This window comes from Staurois parvus, unplaced genomic scaffold (genome assembly GCF_062004578.1).
Source record: "Staurois parvus isolate SC_StPar_1 unplaced genomic scaffold, SC_StPar_1.0 ptg000147l, whole genome shotgun sequence".
NCBI lineage: Eukaryota > Metazoa > Chordata > Amphibia > Anura > Ranidae > Staurois > Staurois parvus.
This window is the reverse complement of record NW_028317943.1, coordinates 13823788-13845524: the sequence shown is the minus strand read 5'-3', so window position 1 is coordinate 13845524 and position 21737 is coordinate 13823788. Positions and strand designations below refer to the sequence as shown.

The 21737-nt window shown below is 39.0% G+C and overlaps 1 protein-coding gene across 17 annotated transcripts in view; it reads left to right on the top strand.

The window, feature by feature from the left end:
• NAV3 (neuron navigator 3) overlaps positions 1 to 21737 on the top strand; it is an 833019-nt gene that overhangs the window by 806226 nt on the left and 5056 nt on the right. For all 17 annotated transcript variants that reach the window (XM_089674062.1, XM_089674060.1, XM_089674057.1 and 14 more), the window contains 2 exons: positions 337 to 455; positions 10815 to 11018. In XM_089674062.1, the coding sequence (XP_089530188.1) occupies positions 337 to 455; positions 10815 to 11018 (323 nt within the window). The remainder of the gene's footprint in view (positions 1 to 336; positions 456 to 10814; positions 11019 to 21737) is intronic.

Here is a 21737-nt window from a genome sequence, read left to right as displayed (position 1 = left end):
GGTAAGTATATCACCGCTCTCCTCACCCTTAGACAAAAACAAGCAGTTAACCCATGCGGTGCAGACACAGCCCCGCTGCATAGGAAAATAAATGTTTTTCTGGGAGTTCTTTGAATTAAGCAGTTTTCCTTCTGGTATTGTGTCCTTTCAGTTCTGTGACCATAGTTCTGTTTTAACACCTTGAAAACTGTTACATCTTGACTGTGGTGGTCACATATATGCTGTAAATATGTTAGGAATAATTAAAATACACACGTGGCTTTAAATAAATAACAGGGTGCAGATATCAAATAGTTAAAAACCACTCAGTTTAAATATTTCTTTTGTGTTTGATAGGTCCGCGCCTTTTCCTTTCATGTCCAATGGATGTGGATGGGTCTAAAATATGGTTTACAGATCTTTGGAACTATTCTGTAATTCCTTATCTCCTGGAAGCCGTAAGAGAAGGACTTCAGGTAAATAGTGCATGTGTAAATGGTGCAATGAATCCACTGTGACTACATATGTAATGCAAATATTTCAGTTTTAATCAAAACCAAACATGAACAAGAATAATAATGATAATGGCAGTCAAAGGAACAGGAGTATCATAGGTTCTGTGAAGCATTCTGAATGGCCTGTATCAAACAAGAAGAAATGTTCTTTGACTGGATACATATTGAATTAGTCTTGTTCTCACTGGAGGCAATGTACCATATGCAGACCTAATTTGAACTGAACAACACTGTAATACAGATCACTTTGGAGCTTAGAGTGAAAGGAGAGATAACAGTGTGTTACCTGAATTGTAATGCGACATGTGATTTGTTCTGCCGTTCTGCTGCTGGATCAGCAAAGAGCAGACAGGGTTTAGGGTCATACCTTTATTTTTACCCTTCACTCACCCTTCTTCTTTCATCCTGGAGCCAGGGGCAGACTGACAACTCTTGGGTCCCCCGGGCAATAGGGGATCATGAGGCCCCTGTGTCCTTGCCCAAACTCAAAAAAGCATATGAAAAAGGTACCAGGGGCATCTCATGGGGCCCCCTACTGACCCTGGGCCCTCAGGCAGTGCCTGAGTTTCCAAATAAGTAGTCCGCCCCTGCCTGGAGCCCTTCTGAAGACATGCCTTCTATATACGATAATATACACATTATGTGACATTTTCTGACTTCTTAAATATGTCCTAAAATTTGTGTAGACCATACACATCTAGCATATTCCTGGAACAAAGCAGCAACAAGTATTGCATTTTGTAGTTATTTGTAACTGTTATGGCACAGTTAGTAACTATAAGGCTGTTATCCAGTAAGTTGAACACAATGACCCCTTTCCATTAAAAAGATGCAGCTATCCCTGCAACTAGAGTATGGTGGAGATTTACTGAAATTGGTGCATGCAGAATCTGGTGTAGCTGTGCATAGTAACCAATCAGCTTCCAGGGTTTATTGTCCAAGCTTAATTGAATGAGCTGAAGGTAGAACCTGATTGATCACCATGCACAGTTGAACCAGATTCTCAGAGCACCAGTTTTAGTAATTCTTCCACTGCGTGTCATAAAGTAAGATTTTTTTCCTTGTATAATTGTATATTATACATTCATAAAAGTAGACAACTACCAGAAGCACATTGTAAAGGTGCTCAGTCAGAAGGGATAAGTTAAAATATATAGAAAGTGCAGCGCTAAAATAAGTGAAAGATAATATAGTGAAAATAAAGTGCAAAGTCAATCTAAGATCAGCGGAACAGTCAAGTTCAGCATATAAGTCAAATATAATAAATGTTCAATAAATCATTCAATAAATGTGAAACAGTAAAGTGCAGCATAAAAGTGAGAATATATAAAGTCCATAAAATATCAGTGGAGTAAGAGCTATAAATTGTCCATAAGGATAGAAGTACGGAAATCACGGTCAAATATTGTAAAGTGATCCAATAGGGAATCCACCACGTCTGTCAGATGTACACTCACCAGACATCTACTGATAAACACACACACACATTAGATTGGATTGGCACATTTAACTCTTTGATCTCCCCTATTAACCCTTTGATCACCCCGTCACCCAGCCAATGCCATTAGTACAGTGTTAGTATATAGAATTTTTCACTGATCACTGTATTACTGCCACTAGCAGATAGCATTAGGGTCAGTCAGCGCCCCTCCCACCCAGGGTCAGCTAGTGTTAGATTGCCTGCACACTATTGCACTCATGCTATAGGTCGCTGATCACCACCATTATTAGTATAGTGTTTGTACGGATCAAGATATTGATCACATACAGAACTATACTAGTGCCTCCTTTGTATAGTGTCCCCAAAAATGCAGAGTTAGCAGGATCAGCCCTGTTCGCTGCCAGCACTAGCGTTTAGCCCCTCTGCTGTTTTTCAATTGGTTGTGGGCCAAGGCAATTTATATGCAAAACAATACATCGCCACCCACCCAAATTCAGCTCTTGCCAGACAATTTGCATGGAAACCTATCATGGTTTATGAATTTAAAACTCTTTTGCACCTAACCCAAACATGGGCAATACAAAAAAGAATGAATTGCGGTCATGTTGATCCACAGAGCCAATTCATCATACATCCGTGTTCTCTGCTGTTACATATATGCCCAACATGGACCAGCAATGTACTGATACGTCGCTGGACTTTGAGTGGTTATACCGGGATGATGCCTGCAGCTACAGGCATCATCCTGCTATAGTTTTGTAAAAGCAATCCTAGTGGCCAATTAGCTGCTGAATTGTTTTTAGGAGCAGTGGGAAGGGACATCCCCCCCCCCTCCTGCTGCTTTCCACAGTTTTCTTGGGGTCTCCTGTCCCACAGGGGAATTTGAGAATGCATCCAGCAGTTCCACTGGCTGACCATAATGCTGGTCAGAGACCAGAATGGCTCCAATCAGCTCTATAGTCTACGAAATCAGAAGCTACGAGCATTTCATCACTTCAATTTCTCAGTATATAAACAGCGCCATTTGTAAATTGGAAAAGCATCTGATCACACCGATCTTGGTGAGATTAGATAATGTAAGGGCAGAAGAGATATCTAGAGTTGGATACATGACAATGCCCATTAAAGTTATAGGGGATATTTGCATTCCCTGTGATAGCATTAAAAGTGATCAAAAAAAAAATGAAAGGGACAGCATAAAAATAATTTTTAAAAAAATCAAAATAATAATTAAAAAATACACCCTCGAACCCTGTGCGTGCACCTGCGTGCATGAGCGCTGACCCTATGCCAGTATGTAAAACAGCGGTTTATCATGAATGTGAGGCATCGCGCCGCGACCGTTAGATCAAGGGCAGTAATTCTAGCACTAGACCTCCTCTGTAAATCTAAAATGGTAGCTTGTAAAGACTTTTAAAGTGTTGCCTATGGATATAAAAAATGTTTGTCACCATTGCACGGGGCATGCACAATTTTAAAGCATGTCATGTTTGGTATCTATTTACTCAGCATGCCATCATATTTTACTAAATAATTGGCCAATATATTGTGTTTTTGTGAATTAAGAGTAAAAAAGTGTAAATTTGCATTTGAAAAATCGCCATGCAAATACTGTGTGATGTAAAAAATGTCTACACCCACCATTTTATTCTCTAGGGCATCTGCTTTAAAAAAAAATAATGTTTGGGGGTTCAAAGTAATTTTCTAGCAAAAAAAATGTTTTTTCATGTGAACAAAAAGTTTCACAAAAGGCTTGGTCTTCAAGAGTGGGTGATGTGTGGCATAAGCTTCCAATGTTGGTTCAGAAATGCCAGGATAGTAGAAGTACCCCCCCCCAAATTACTTTTTTGGAAAGTAGACACTCCAAGGTATTTGCTAAGAGGCATGATGAGTGTTTTTCAGATCTCATTTGTTGCCACATATTTTTGGAAAATTTATTTTTCTTTTCTTTTTTTCTTTTTCAAAACCCTGTGACAAAAATTATGTCTGTAAAATACTGACCTAGCCTCTTATCAAATTCCTTGGGGTGTCTGCTTTCCAAAAAGGGGTCATTTCGGGGGGGGGGGGGTTGTACTGCCCTTGTACTTTAGCACCTCTGAAACTGTGATAGGTAGTGGGGAATTGAAATGAGGAAATATGCCCTTTGAAAGCCTGGAGGTGGTCATTGGATTTTGGGGGCTTGTATGTAGCTAGGCTGCCAAAAAAGTCTCACATGTGGTATCCCCATACTTGAAAGAAGTAGGAGAATGTGTAAAAAAAAAAAATGATCATATTCATAAAATTTGTGGCAAAAAATAAAATGTTCCATGGACTCAACATGTCTCTCTGAAAAATCCTCGGGGTGTCTACTTTCCAAAAAGGGGTCATTTGGGGGGAGGTTTGTACTGCCCTGGCATTTTAGCACCTCACAAAATGTGATAGGCAGTCAGAAAGTAAAAGCTACGTAAATTCCAATATATATACCATAGTTTGTAGATGCTATAACTTTCATACAAACCAATTATACATGTGTTGAGATTTTTTTTTAACCAAAGACATGTAGCAGAATACATTTCAGCCTAAATGTATGACTAACTTTCAGTTTATTGGATATTTTTTATAACCAAAAGTGAAAAATATTGTTTTTTTTTTTTTGCAAAATTTTCGTTCTTTTTTTGTTTATAGTGCAAAAAATAAAAACTGCAGTGGTGATCAAATACCACCAAAAGAAAGCTTGATTTATGTGGAAAAAAAGGACATACATTTAGTTTGGGTACAGCATTGCAGGACCGTGCAATTACCAGTTGAAATAGCGCAGTGCCGAACAGCAAAAAATAACCTGGTCAAGAAGGGGGTAAATCCTCTGGAGGGCAAGTGGTTAAAGAAAATAAGTGCTGCAGCACTTATATATAAACACATCCGCACTGACAGTTTTCTCTTAGTCCCCATGCAAAGTCCCAAAAATACCTGTCGATCCTGTTAATGAAGTCCATTTTGTTCAGCTTTCTGTGATGGCAACAGTGCTTCACTCAGAAATCAGAGCAGAGTCACCACTCACTACAGTGGGATGAGAAGATATTGCAGGGGGCTTGACTATGAGCATTTTCACTGCTGATTCCAAAGCCTGTAGCTTGTCAGTCAGCACCTGGCCACACCTAGTCCTGCTCCCTGATTTCTGGATCAACAGCACTGCCTCTGTTTTTGGGAACCTCCCACTGTGAGCTGCAGTGTCTGGAAGGGGGAACTTTTGAGACACAAATTAAATATTTACCCCAGTCTGGGAAGGCAAATAAACATTTTTGTTTCATTTTTGAGGTTTCTACATCACTTATTAACTTGATTTGGGATTTTTTTTTGCTGTCATACAAGAGCCTTTAGTTGTAAGATGTATGATGATCAACAAAAAGAGCCAACATAGACAAATCCTAAATCTGAACTATCCTTGTAGTGAGGATTCTCCCATGCTGCACAGTTTAAATGCTTGTTTCTGTCTAGGGGAATATTAAAAATACATTTACTTACTTTATCCCTTGCTCCTCTGACAGCCAGTTCTTTCTCCTTCCCTCCAATGCTCAGGTTGTGGGTGGTCCCTTGGCCCTCTCACTTACATTACAGTGCAGGACTTCCGGTCCATGTCCATGCACATATAGACATTTACGGGCATTTAGAGGCAGCAGCATTTAGAGGCAGAGAATAATCACTGCCAGCGTATTCAGGAGCAGCAGCGCATCGGCAGAAAAAATGCCTGACATGCATAAAGTGATCCTAAAGGCAATTTTTTTTTAAAATTAACAAACATGTTATACTTATCTGCTCTGTGCATTGGTTTTGCACAGAGCAGCCCAAACCCCCCTCTTCTTGGGCCCTCCGCTGGCTCTCCTGGATCCCTCCATGCTGTGGAGGCACTCGTGGGTGCTCACCCCTGAGCCACCTTTGTATGTCTTGACTCATCCCTCGCTCCCTCCTCACTGTCTTTGATGGTCTCTTTCCAATGAGGAGGGAGAGACTCGGGAGAGCCGATGCTCTTGTGCACACTGCTAGATTGAGATCCAGTCCTTAGATGTGGTGGCTGCATTAGTTTTCTTTTTGGGATTTTTCCCTTATGGTTTTACCTAGTGATGTGGCCAATAAAACACTGCCTAACGGTGCCTACACTATGAATGAAGAAGCAATGGAGATGCCTTTGGACAGCAGCATTGTTCATCTGGAGGGAGGGAGATTTAGATACACAAACAAACTAAATCCAAACACAGCTCACAATTTTTACAGCAATAGTTTTTTTTTCTTTTGGGTTAAAGATTTTATATAAACAACAAAACGCTGACCATTGTAAGCACCCCTGTCAGTGGTAAATGGATTGTCTCAACTCTGCTAACTGCTAGATCTGCAAGATAGCCTTTTCTGTTGAAACGCAACAGACTTTATGGCCAGATCACCAGGTGACAATATAAGAAACAACGCCTAAAATAAGAAGCATTCACCATAGTATTTTTGTCATTATAAATATTATACAGGATTTATATAATGCCAATAGTTTGCGCAGCACTTTACAATATAAGGGAGACAGTACAATTACAATACATTTCAGTATAGAAGGAATCAGAGGGCCCTGCTTGTCGAGCTTACAATCTAAAGAAAGGGGAGGTGATACAAAAGGTGATAGCTGTGCGGGGGATGATCTGATGGAGGTGACTCAAGTACAGTTTTTTGGTAGAGGTGGGGTAGGCGTCCCTGCATAAGTGAGTTTTCAAAGATCGCCTAAAGGCAGACAGGGTGGGGACTGACCAGACATACTAGGGTAGGGAGTTCCAGAGGATGGGAGAGGCTCTGGAGAAGTCCTGGGGGCAAGTGTGGGAGGTGATTAGGGAGCTAGAGAGCAAGATGTCTTGGGAGGAGCGGAGTGGGCCAGTTGGACAATATTTGCATGCAGATGAGGTTGCGATTTAGCTGTAAAAAAATAAGTCAGCAACTACAAAAACTGTAGCTGCTGACTTTTAAAAACATCCACTCACATGTCCCTCGATCCCATGGTGTCCTCCTCGCAGCCCATTTCACTAGCCGTCTGGTGTTCCAGGTGCTGGCATCTTCAGTGTGGGCACCCGGATGTGACAGCTTGCGGCTTCACAGCTGGGTGCCCACTGCACATGCGTGAGAAGCACTGCGCTTCCTGAATGGCCCCGTAGTCTTTTGGGACCTGTCACGTGTCCTAGAAGACTACTGGGAGAGAGAGTAGGAGGACAACTTCCGCTTCCGATCGCCTAGGCGATCACAGCAGAAGTGGGAGCAGGTACCTGTCAATTTCGGTTACTCGCTCCCCCCCACTCCCCAAAGGTGCCAATACTTAATGGGGAGCAGGGGACCAGTCTTTAAAGCGGAACTTCTCCTTTTGGGTGGAGCTCTGCTTTAACTTCCTGTATGAGTATAAAAATGTTGCAGAACAAAAATAATAGTAAAATGTCACTGTTGTTATTTCAGGGCAGCTTTAACAGCCAGATTTTAGTACCTTGGTCCTGCCCAATGATTGGTTCCTTTAAGCCAAAAATTAGAAAACAGTAGATGAATCCAGCAACTTCTAACAGGTTTTTCACTTAATTATACTTTTTCAGTCTATTTTTACAATTAAAGGTTCTCTGTTTTTTCTTTAGTTTTTCATTTTAGTTATACTGGATAGGAACAAAAGATAAGCTGTGAATTTACAAATTACCACCAGGTGGCACTTTAATCCAAGTATGCAGCTCTACTAAAATAGATTTTTAAAAATCTGTATTTGGCAAAACAGAAACAATAGGCAAATACACAAGCAAACCTATGTTAGGATCTAGCATAACAATTATATAATGAATAGAAATGCCAAATGGGCAACACCAGGTGCAGAAGGAGCAAGGAAATATGGCAATGCATACATAACTTCTTTTACACTGATATTACTGTGTTATACATAAATGAACACAAAAACTACTTTTACAATTTAACAACAAAGCTAAGACACTTACTAGTTGTTGTAGTCATCCACCAATCAATGTGGATTTAGTAACACTTTAACTGCTGGGCTTGTATGCAAATTCTGGATGAAAACAAGGAGCAATGGGGTCATCACTACTATGATAATATACTCACTTTCCACATTTCTTGGCTTTGTGATCAGCTAAAAAGAGAGTATTTCACCTGTTTGCAAATTGCTTTCAGAAGAAGATATGTTTTTCTTTGATATATCTTATTATCTTGAGCTTAATGGTAAATGAAAGTGCTCTTTTCTTTGATGACTTACATTATGAAATTCTTTGATGACCTAAATGTAGACATTCTGACACCTTTTTTATGCCTTCTATACCAATGTTAATTTCAACTTTGCCATCTCCACTTTGAGACTCATGACAAATATCCTAAAGTATTTTTCTCATCAAAAGGAAGATAGCTACAAAATACGTTGTAACTTATCTCTAACAAATATGCTCTACTTTCATGGATTATTATGCAACATTATACAAGGTTATATGAGAAGGCTCTGAACACCTACAGTGGGGATCGAAAGTTTGGGCACCCCAGCTAAAAATTTGTATTAATGTGCATAAAGAAGCCAAGGAAAGATGGAAAAATCTCCAAAGGCATCAAATTACAGATTAGACATTCTTATAATATGTCAACAAAAGTTAGATTTTATTTCCATCATTTACACTTTCAAAATAACAGAAAACAAAAAAATGGTGTCTGCAAAAGTTTGGGCACCCTGCAGAATTTATAGCATGCACTGCCCCCTTTGCAAAGCTGAGACCTGCCAGTGTCATGGATTGTTCTCAATCATCGTCTGGGAAGACCAGGTGATGTCAATCTCAAAGGTTTTAAATGCCCAGACTCATCTGACCTTGCCCCAACAATCAGCACCATGGGTTCTTCTAAGCAGTTGTCTAGAAAACTGAAACTGAAAATAGTTGACGCTCACAAAGCTGGAGAAGGCTATAAGAAGATAGCAAAGCGTTTTCAGATGTCAATATCCTCTGTTTGGAATGTAATTAAGAAATGGCAGTTATCAGGAACAGTGGAAGTTAAAGCAAGATCTGGAAGACCAAGAAAAATATCAGACAGAACAGCTTGCTGGATTGTGAGAAAAACAATTCAAAACCCACGTTTGACTGCACGATCCCTCCACAAAGATCTGGAGTTGTGGTACACTATTCCACTATAAAGAGATACTTGTACAAATATGGTCTTCATGGAAGAGTCATCAGAAGAAAACCTCTTCTACGTCCTCACCACAAAAATCATCGTTTGAACTTTGCAAATGAACATATAGACAAGCCTGATGCATTTTGGAAACAAGTTCTGTGGACCGATGAGGTAAAAATTTAACTTTTTGGCTGGATTTAGCAAAGGTACGTTTGGAGAAGAAGGGGCACAGAATTTAATGAGAAGAACCTCTGTCCAACTGTTAAGCATGGGGTTGGATCAATCATGCTTTGGGGTTGTGTTGCAGCCAGTGGCACAGGGAACATCTCACGAGTAGAAGGAAAAATGGATTCAATAAAATTTCAGCAAATTTTGGATGGTAACTTGATGCCATCTGTGAAAAAGCTGAAGTTAAAGAGAGGATGGCTTCTACAAATGGATAATGATCTTAAACACACCTCGAAATCCACGGGGGATTACATCAAGAGGCGTAAACTGAAGGTTTTGCCATGGCCTTCACAATCTCCTGACCTCAACATAATTGAAAATCTATGGATAGACCTTAAAAGGGCAGTGCGTGACAGACAGCCCAGAAATCTCAAAGAACTGGAAGACTTTTGTAAGGAAGAATGGGCAAAGATACCTCAAACAAGAATTGAAAGACTCTTGGCTGGCTACAAAAAGCGTTTACAAGCTGTGATACTTGCCAAAGGGGGCAGTACAAGATATTAACTCTGCAGGGTGCCCAAACGTTTGCAGACGCCATTTTTTTGTTTTCTGTTATTTTGAAAGTGTAAATGATGGAAATAAAATCTAACTTTTGTTGACATATTATAAGAATGTCTAATCTGTAATTTGATGCCTTTTGGAGATTTTTCCATCTTTCCTTGACTTCTTTATGCACATTAATACAAATTTTTAGCTGGGGTGCCCAAACTTTCGATCCCCACTGTATCTCTTTTATTACATGCTTTCTTTATTGTGATTGTAAAGGGATTAAAAAAAAAAATGAAACATATTATACTTAGCTGCTCTGTGCAATGGTTTTGTATAGAGCAGCTTTGGTCCTCCTCTTCTTGGGCCCCCTGCCAGTGCTTCTGACTCCTCCCCTTTCTGAATTATCCCATAGCAAGTCAGTTGCTATGGGGGCACTGAGTGGGCTCGATCCTGAGATACGCTCAATTCATTGACAAAGATTGGCTCTCTCCTCACAGACTGTGCTTGACAGCAGCAGGAGCCAATTGCCCCTGCTGCTTCCTTAGTGGCCAGTGAGGAGGGAGAGAGAGGGGAGAATGATTACTCTCCGCACAGGGCTGGGTCAAGATTGGGCTCAGGTAAGTATAAGAAAAAAGGAAATTAGTTTTAAATCAATATGTTGATTCTGTTATTTATCAGTTTATCATTTTGAGGTCAGGAAGGATTTGTTCTCTTTTAAGCCAAACTGGAACATGGTGTAATGTTGAAAGGGGGGGGGGGTTACTTTTCATCCCTCTGGAGATTTTAGATGTTTGTATGGAATATTTATGTTTTCTTAATAGGATTAATATGATTTACATAAGATTTTATTTAACCAAACTGTCTTTGTAACTATTAAAGTATAAAATGTAAAAGGTAAGGGTTTACAGTGACCAATTCTGACCTGTGAGAATTGAGCTTGTAATGGTCTGATGGGCAAGTGCATTGTTGCAAACCTTTGCATGAGGTATCGAAAAGTGAACTCTGTTTCATGTATACAGATGTATGGTAAACAAGCTCCTTGGGAAGACCCAACGAAATGGATAAAGGACACTTTCCCTTGGAATTCTGCTTCATCTCAACGTGAATGCCCAGCCTTACTGCAGTTGCGACCAGAAGATGTAGGTTATGATGGATATGCCACTGCCAAAGAAGTATCAACATCCAAAAATGCACCAGAAAACGACAAAGATGGTGACCCCTTGGTATGTTGCCTAGTAAATGCAGATTTTTTTTCTATATATTTAACATGTTTTGTTATATTATAACTACAACAGTGCTTTCAAAGGAAAAGACAAAGGGGTTGATTTACTAAAACTGGAGATTGCTAAATCTGGAGTAGCTGTGCACAGTAGCCAATCAGATTTTCAAACTTCAGCTTGTCCAATTAATCTTTGACAAAAAAAAGCTGGAAGCTGATTGGTTTATATGCAGATTTTGCACTTTGCAGTTTTAGTAAATCATCCCTAAAGTGTGAATAAACTAAGAGTAATCTGTCAGCAATTTACCATCCTATGACTGATCACAAGATTACGTCTCATGTTATTCAAATGGTCCATCAACACATTAAACTTGAATATTATGCAAAACCACAACACCATCAGAATGATCTTGTGAATGTCCAGTGTTGTCTACATACAGTAGCTCAAGGTAAAAAAAAAATTGACACTTTCAAAACACTGTTGTCACATGTAGCACTATACTCTTTGGAGTTGCAAAGAGATTTCTGGTCCCACTATAGCCCTGCACAGCCAGGAAATACGCATCTTCACACAGGCTTGCATACAGAAGTTAGAGATCAGTCCTTGAACTTTTTGTTATTTTATTGGGGATATTTGAACTGGGATAGAGTTAGGGGTGTACAGGATGCCCAACTGAACCAGTGAACTGAGGAAAGCCTCTTGGTACACCTGCCTCACATTTTCCTCTCTCTTCCACCTAAACTCTCCAAACTCCCCTTGCTGAGTAGGTTCAAACACTTTTAAGGTTTTCCTGGCCCCTTGCCAAGGCTCCTGGTGATTGGCCAGGATTCCTCAAGAGTACAAGCCAGCCATTTCTCAGATCCACCCACTGCTTCTAGACCTTTCTCCAAAGCTGTAGAGCAGGGGGAAATTCCAGAAGGGCTGGCCTGCAGAGCCTCGACCACAACTTGACCTCCTGACTATTGCACCCAGGCTGCTACTCAGCACTCCTTTCTAGCAATCAGGACTGTAACTCCCCCTAGTTTACTTGCCAGTACAATACAGACTGGTCCCTGGTGACTAAAATTTCTCACTCATTCCATTTCTTGCTAATTAATGAGATATACAGATCTCAGTGCTGCTATGTATTTTGGCAGAAAAAGTAACATCGTATAGCTAAGGATTCCCATACTGTGTATTTTTTCTGTGGTATTCTTGGATTAGACTTCTATTGTATACAACTGAAGAAATAATTACTGGTTCTATCATTAGGTTCACATTGCAATTTCATACAACAAATTATTTGCCTAAGTCTGCATGTTTCCAGTATACATTTTACAGTATATCAGTGGTCCTCTATGAACTAGAAGTCATAATTAGACATGTGCAATTTGTTTCATTTTGATCCATTTTTCAGACGAAAATTTCATTTTGAAAGAACACAGAAGTTAATAGCAACAAAACCGAAAAAAAAGTTATACCGAAATTAATGAATGCATTAGTTTAATTTGGATGATGTCAGATGATGTGATAGTAGTTCAGACCCATGGGGAAATTAATTCAATTTTCAAATTATTTTGATAATTTGGATTTGGATAACAAATGGATCAGAGTTTCATTCTGTTCATTAATTCGGATGCACATGACGCCAGTCGATATTGTCCAATCAGCTCATGCTACTTCTCTTGGTGGGTTGGACTTGAGCCTGAAAATATTGAATCCTTTGAATTTGAATCTGTCTGATTTGATAATATTTCAAATATATAGCAGTTTTACAGGAAAAACTGCAAAATGTTTTGTATCCACCTGGAGCAACGACTATATGAAACGAATGCAGAAGATACAAAGCAAATTACAAAGATGACTAGGTTCAGCATAACGAATATGACAAAATGAAATTCTTCAATGAACGAATGCATCCGAAATGAAACAAATATTTCCGGCGTGCACATGGCTAGTTGTATTGTTGTTATAGTCAGTGTTTGAACTCAAACTATACATAAATAATAACTGTTCCAGAGAACCACACATGCAAATCAGTCACAGTTGTGTGACAGTTTTTTCATTTGTGGGATGTGATAAACAGTATCAGACTTTAGGTAATTAGAGTGAATATTAAGATAAATCTAGGGGGATGGAAATTTGTGACCATTTCACAGTTCTTTGATGATGAGCTATAGACCTGTGCTACACTGCATATAAGGAGTTAAGGTTGTGATTCACAAATGAATAGACAGTATAACATTTAGAAACAACATTTGGATTTTTAAAGCGTTGATATGCATGATATGTTACATTTTTCATCTTGAGCTTGGCTTTCTGCTGTTTTGAATAGTGCAGTCAATTGTATAACATGTGATATCCTGTTTCTAATTGTTGTATTTTCTCACCATATGTTCTAATGTGTTTAGGACATAACAGTGTGATATCTTTTTTTATGGTGCTTTTTACATTTCTGCTTCAATTTAAGTGTAGTGTTTTCCTCAATAAGCTGGGCATGTTCTCAAAGAAAGCTATTTCATCAAGCCTGTTCCACCAAGGAAAATGTGGATTCCTTTATCTAATTAAAATTATAGTTTTATTCCAGATGTCTGGCTCTGATTGTATTATCATTGTTCATGTGAAAGGTTTTATCTCTTTCAATAGAAAAATACACATGCAGCTTCTTTGAAGGGATAATGCATTATCAACAGTCACATGGGTGTCCTAGATTTGAATCTGGAACAGCCAGCATGTTATCATCACTTACTTTGATTTTTCTTTGCATTATCCATGTGCCGTGTTCTGGAATCTTAAAAAAATACATATTTTGGCAGTTTCTACAGAATAATGCTTATGACACTTCTCAAGCTGTCAAATCGTATTGTTAGTCGTACAAGTTAAATACTTACTATATAGTTAAAATTTTCTAATTATATTTACAACTGTCTTCTTATACTTGCAACTAGAGATGAGCGAATCGAATCAGGCGAAGTGGAATTCGTTTCGAATTTCAGGAAAAATTCGATTCGCATCGAATCCGAATTTTTGCCAACTTCGGATGGTCGAATCGAATTTTTCCTGATCGGCCGTTTTCATCCCTTCTACAGCCGGCAAAAATGTCCCTGCAGAGAGCTCCGCTATTTCTGACAGCTGTCTGACAGTTCTTTCACATTTACAGCGGTTGAAACATTGTATGTATTTGTTTCCATTTAGGATACAGATGTTTTTATTAGGAAACAAATAGATACAATGTTTCAATCGCTGTAAATGTGAAAGAACTGTCAGAGAACTGTCAGAAATAGAGGAACTCTGCAGAAACACTTTTTGCTTTACTGGAATTATTCTTATTTTCATTCTTCTTCTTCTTATTTTCATTCTTCTTTTCATTCTTTTCATTCTTCTTTTCATTCTTCTTCTTATTTTCATTCTTCTTTTCATTCTTCTTTTCATTCTTCTTCTTATTTTCATTCTTCTTTTCATTGTTCTTGTCATTCTTTTCATTCTTCTTTTCATTCTTTTCATTCTTCTTTTCATTCTTCTTCTTATTTTCATTCTTCTTTTCATTCTTTTCATTCTTCTTCTTATTTTCATTCTTCTTTTCATTCTTTTCATTCTTCTTTTCATTCTTCTTTTCATTCTTCTTCTTCTTTTCATTCTTCTTTTCATTCTTCTTCTTATTTTCATTCTTCTTTTCATTCTTTTCATTCTTCTTTTCATTCTTCTTCTTATTTTCATTCTTCTTTTCATTCTTCTTTTCATTCTTCTTATTTTCATTCTTCTTTTCATTCTTCTTTTCATTCTTTTCATTCTTCTTCTTCTTTTCATTCTTCTTTTCATTCTTCTTTTCATTCTTCTTCTTATTTTCATTCTTCTTTTCATTCTTTTCATTCTTCTTTTCATTCTTCTTCTTCTTTTCATTCTTCTTTTCATTCTTTTCATTCTTCTTTTCATTCTTCTTCTTATTTTCATTCTTCTTTTCATTCTTTTCATTCTTCTTTTCATTCTTTTCATTCTTCTTCTTCTTCTTTTCATTCTTTTCATTCTTCTTCTTCTTCTTCTCATTCTTTTCATTCTTTTCATTCTTCTTCTTCTTCTTTTTCTTCTTTTCATTCTTTTCATTCTTCTTCTTCTTCTTTTTTTCATTCTTTTCATTCTTCTTCTTCTTCTTCTCCTTCTTCTTCTTTGGCCCCGTGACTGCCCAAATGAGTGAAGTGTGCGGTGATTCTAAGATCGACGGCACTCATCTGCATGTCATACTGACTGACAGTATTATTTCTCTTCCCCAGCAGACTCCAAGGACATTTAAATTAAAGGTACAGTGTTCTGCACTAATATAAAGGCTCTCTGAAGCCTAGAAACCCTTTTTATAAGTAAACTTCGCAGCGAATAAATTCGAATCGAATCAAATTTTTTCGGAAAATTCGGCGAATCAGGCGAATCGAATTTTTGAAAAATTCGCTCATCTCTACTTGCAACATTTATGAGTTTTGTTTTTCCTAAGTGATTTCATTTTTAAAATGTAGCCTTCTTAGTTGAGCTGGGCTTCAGAAAATTCCTAGGATACTCTTTTTATTTAAAGCATATATAAACCCCCAGAGAACACAAATGTAATATATTGCAACTTATTCTAGGGTGACAACTCACTCTACTGTATCCATGCTACTGTATCTGCGGATCTGCGTTGTCACCCTGGGCACCTCTTTTGGTTTTTACTGCAAACACCTCCCACTCTCCTCATCTCCATTACAAAGAGAGGTGATGATCTCTAGCTCAAAGATTTTGAGATATCAGTTTAGAACACCGGAAATTGCAAGGGAACTGGATGAATGGCAAGATCAGTTGGTATTTTTCTGTACTTACAGAAAATGTTCTTGCTTGAAAGTGCAGCTACCATGTCTAAGGACTAGAGGGCTGAAATATTTTACATTTTTGTTCTGTGGTTCAGATATGCTTTAAGAACAGTTCAGATACTTTATTAATGGGGGGAATTTATCAGACCTGGAGCAGAGCAGAATCTACAGCGACTATACATGGCAACCAATCAGTTGCTAACTTCATCTTGTTCAGTTAAAGTTGAACTTTAACTTTAAAGTGGAACCTTCAGAAAATGATGTCCTGCTAGATCATTCAGGCTGGACCTTTTTGCATGTATAGCTATGCAAAACATTAAAAATAAGTGCCTATACTGTTTAAAATCCAGTAATATACTATCTCACCCTGCTCTGCACATGCTACAGTGTTGATAAGTTCACCTCACTATGATACAATTTCACTCTTTATATACAGTATATACATTGTTACTGGCAATCATTTACTAGTATGAGTGGATATGTTTGGAAGGCTACCCAGAAGTGCCAGAGCTTTGCCTGTCAAACAGCCTAGTTCATTCAGTACAAGAAAATGTAAAGGATAAGAGCACCTTTCATAACATGTTACACCCCATATCATGTTACTAACTTAGCAGCCCCAACACCCCCCTGAGTCCCCATTGTGACAGCGGGCTGGGAATCTTCTCTCTGCACCCGCTGGCACAATTTAAAATAAACATAGCCATGCAGGGCTTCACCCACCCAGCCATGTTGTTCACTCGCAGAATTCTGTGAATGAGAGAACTACAACTACCATCATCCATTGCAGCTTTCGGCTTATAGTTTTCAATGAACTACAAGGATGCTGATGAGCGCTCTAGTACTTCATTGATTCTTCCGGTCATTCAGTAACTGCCTACCTGTGTGAGGTATGGGCAGACAACTATACAGACATTCTGCAGGAACCTTGCATTGCACCTGCAATCTGCTGATTAAGAGTGCAATACTTTACAGGCTCCTAATAAAATAAATAAAAAATGCACCTTTGTTTACTGGCAAAAAGATGTGTATTTATTATTTTTTTATTAAAAGGCAAATTTATCCTTTAAGAGGCTGATGCAGGTTTGTGTAGGTACATCTATGTTGTCTATTCATCATGCCTGCAACTGTTTGCTCTCTTTTTTCCCCAGTGATAGAAGCTTTAACAGCTTTTTAACAACTGTATTGTCTTCTTTATGTTCTTTATGTCCATCAAGATCAACAACACTACCATCAGCCCCACCCCTCATGCCAGGGTACTAGATGTAATCCTAGACTCCAATCTGTCCTTTCAGCCCCAGGTCCAATCACTGACAAACTCATGTAGACTTCACCTCCACAACATCTCCAAGATAAGCCCATTCCTAACCTCTGAAACTACTAAGCAACTTATTCACTCCCTTATTATGTCACGCCTTGACTACTGTAACTCCCTCCTCACTGGCCTACCTCACCGCAGGCTATCCCCAGTCCATCATGAATGCTGCTGCCAGACTCATTCACCTTACTAACCGCTCTATATCTGCCACCCCTCTCTGCCAATCCCTCCACTGGCTTCCAATTGCCCAACGGATAAAATTAAAAAAACTAACACTGACGTATAAAGCCGTTCATAACACTGCCCCTAATTACATCACCGACCTTGTCTCTAAATACCACCCAAACCGTACTCTCCGCTCCTCACAAGGCCTCCTACTCTCCCTTGTCTCCTCCTCCCATGCTTGTCTCCAGGATTTCTCAAGTGCTTCACCCATCCTCTGGAGCTCCCTACCCCAAGCTATCAGGCTATCGCCTACTCTGCTCACCTTTAAGCGCACTCTGAAAACCCATCTCTTCAGGGAAGCCTACCCCGCCCCCAGCTAATACTGGAATCCACTACTCCTCCTACCACTCCATCCCCCATAGCTAATTACCTCTTGTACCACTATCCCCTCCCTCCAAGATTGTAAGCTCCAAGGAGCAGGGCCCTCTAATCCCTCTTGTATTGAACTGTATTGTTACTGTACTGTCTCCCTCCATAATGTAAAGCGCTGAGCAAACTGTTGGCGCTATATAAGTCCTGTATAATAATAATAACCTTCCAAATGGTCAAAACAGACAATGTTGTAAAACAGGCCTTATCTGAAATTAATTCTTCCACTTGCCAAATTAACTCACTAACCCAAATCAGTTTCCACTTCTCTGTGAAATTTCCTAACAAAATGTTTAAGTTATAATTGCTGATTGACCTCTTTTTAATTAAATAGTTTCTGTTTTTTGGATATATATATTTACTTTCCTCAATCACAAGACTCCTACATCTCTGAAATGAGATCAGTGAGCATTTTATCACTTGTTTACCCATTTTGGATTATGTTTAACATATATACATATTGCTTCAAAGGTTATGACTACCCTGCTATATTTTTATTAGTTATTGGTAGAAACTAAGATATTTTAAACAGATTATTTTCCACATAGGTTTCCTGAATTATATTTAAATAAGGGTTATTTTTTATAAATTATGCAACTTGTTACACTGTCCAAAAAAAAAATTGAAAGTGTCTCCATTGTGTAAGACTTTATTATAGAAGACCCCCTTAAACTGAAATGCATTGTGGGTTAGCCTAAATCAAATGCAGCAATAATTGAATACTGTGTATATGTTACTGTCACCTTTCTATTCTAGAAAATATATATATTTTATGAATGGTATTTTCCATCAGCAGTAGCTGATTAAATTCCTTATTGCACTAAAATGATTTAAGAATGTTCAACATATCCATTAAGCTAAAATTCAAGACAGAATTTTTGGTAAAATGAGCCTTAAAAATGCCATAAAATGCTAGAAATTTGTTCAGTACCTTGACTTTCTCTTAATTTAGTTGGTCACCAAATGAAAATACCAAGATTGTCATAATGTTTTGGAAGATAATGCCATACTTCTTGTGTGGATAAGAAGGATACAGATCTTTGCACTTTTTTTCCTTAAAGTGGGGGTTCAGCTCTTGCAATTCCACTGCCAAGTCTGATGTTATCTTTAAATAAGCTAAAGTATCAGCAGAGTCATAGTTATGTTAGAAGACTTCACCACCAGATCAGAATGGGACAATTTAAGTTCTCTCTGTTTCCAGTTATTAACTCTTTTAACTGCCCACAACGTATATCATGCAATGTGTGTAATAATAGCAATAATAGTGTCTTTGTGTCAAAGATTGCTTTGATAGAAAGTTGTGCAATTATGGAAAATACAACATCTTTAATTCTAGACTGGGTGAGTCTTTGGCACAATTTCAAGACAGAATATATGTTTATGAAAAGCAGTAGTAAAATTGGTACAAATTGAGATGCAGTGCCTGGCAGTAAAAGGGTTAACATTTAGTATATAATGTGGATATATACTTCATTAACGCTTTAAATTAATTGTTGGAAGATGTCGGACTGACTGTCGGCTCTGACGGGTGGAACAGCTGGGCAACACTGATGGGGGGCACTGCTGGTCACAGGTGGGTGGCATTGCTAGGCACGCACTGCTGGGCACAGATGGGTGGCACTGCTGGGCAGTGATGGGCACAGGTGGGTGGCTCTGCTTTGCACTTGTGGGTGGCACTGCTGGGCACAGGTGGGTGACACTGGTGGGTGGCACTGCTGGGCACTGATCATCAGGGCACTGATCATCAGTGCCAATCTCTTTTCTAACAATTGCCGGTTCTCTGCAGTACTTTCCTCCTGCTGTGACAGCGTGAGGAAAGTGCAGCCGACAACTGCATTTGCCCGATGATCTGCTGTGTCATTGGACACAGCTGATTAAATGGTAAAAGGCCGCTGTGATTGGCCTTTTACCACATCACATGATCATCTGTGTCAATAGGACACAGTGATCACGGAGATCGCTGGGTGCGCGCTGCTGGGGGCGTGCAGGAGGGTGTGTTCTGGGAGGACATCATATGACGCCCTCCCAGAAATGGACAACTGTGCTGTAACCGTCATTTGGCTATAGCCCGGTTGTCAAGTGGTTAAGGGATATTTTGGTAAACAAATTTTATCAATGACCAATTCATCAGAGGCTTCTTTGAGAAACCTATTATTAGCAAAAGTCATATGCTGCCATGTTCAGAATGCAGTGGCTGTCACACAGATTCATGATCTGTCACATCCTGTTGCCTTGTTCATAAGCTTAGAAGCTGCTAACCTAGGGCAGATGCAACATTGTTTCAGAGCTTCTGAAATGCCTGTGTGGATATACAAGGGGCGTTCAAGTCAAACCGGGACTTTTAATTTTACAAGTATCAAAAGGGATGCTCGCATTGCTGTTCTATATGAAGTAGTAAGTGGCAAGTGTGTCCTATTACTGATAGATGGCGCACATGTTACGGGCCACTCCAGAGACCATTAATCAAGATGGCAGACAACAATGTTAGTGTGTGCATGGAACACCGTGTGGTGGTGTTGTTTCTTGTGAACGAAGGCATAAAACGGTGGATATCTACAGAAGACTTCAAGCACATTACAGTGTTGAGACGCTCAGAAGAGTTGAAGTGTGCACTGTGCTGAAGGAGCATTTTGACATGGAGGGCAAGGTTTTCTGTCTCACATTATTGCATGTGACAAAACTCGGGCACATCATTTCACTCAAAACCAGCATAAAAGCAGTGAAAGCATGCCGACTCACCACCACCAAAAAAAATTTAGAACAATTCTGTCTGAAGGTAAAGTGATGAAAAGTGTTTTCTGGATCAAACGTGGTTTTTCTACCCTGTGATGCCACTATTTACCATGAATATTACTGTCGTGTACTCAGTGATGTGCATATATGTCTCAGGAAAAAATGGCCTGGTTTGTTCACTAAGGGCATCCTGTTTCTCCAGGGCAATGCATGAGCTCTTACTGCTCACCGCACTATGTGCATATTACAGCAACTCAGCTGGGAGGTGTTGCAACATCCCCCTTATAGCCCAGACCTTGCTTCAAGTGATTTCCATCTGTTTGGACCCCTAAAAGAGTTCCTCGGAGGTCAGCATTTTAGCTCTGATGATGCAGTGAAGCAGGCTGTCCTAGGATGGTTCAGGCATACTGACAAATCTTTCTATGCCAAAGCTTTCCAGGCATTAGTTAAACTTTGGGATAAGTGTATAAATGTAGCAGGTGTGAATGTTGAAAAATAAATGCAGTTCCCATTCCTTGAAACTTGTTCTTTTATTATATAAACTCCAAAGTCCCGGTTTGACTTGAAAGCCCCTTGTACCTTTGGAATGTTCTTAGATGGCCAGATCTCTTACTAAGAGCAATGGTTGCAGAGACATCTGCTGATTCATTTGCGCTTGCAATAACAATTTTTCTTGTTTCAGTACTGAAATTATACACACAGCTATGTCTATAAAATGCAGCTGCGTCCACAGAATGCTAGAAGTTCGCATATGCAAAACATTTGCAGAGCCAGCAAATACAAATTTGGAAAATGTGGACTATGGTCGAAAAATCTCAGTACTCAAAATGTAATAAATGATGTGTATAAAGTTTAGCAGTTTACTTCCCTAGGGTAGATAAACCCACATTATTCGAAAAGTATACTGGGGTTTTACAGGCACCGGGATATAAAATCTTCCTTTCTTCTGCAACTGAAGCATATGCCTACTATTGACTCATCAAAATGATGGTAAACTGTGTGTATTTTTTTTTTCGGATTAAATTATATTGTAAAGTAGACAGGTAGGGTTACATATTGCCCTTTTTATCTATGATTTTTTAGGGAAGGATTATATTAACCTTTTCTCCACTAATAGTCTAGCCTTCGCTGACCAGTAAACCCCTAGCTAAATCCACGGGCAATGTCTTAAGGTAGGATTTTCACCTTTCTGTTTTGCAGCACAGCCATTTTCCATCTAAATTAATAAAAACACTTGAAATTGAGTATTGAAGTACATTCCAATGCACT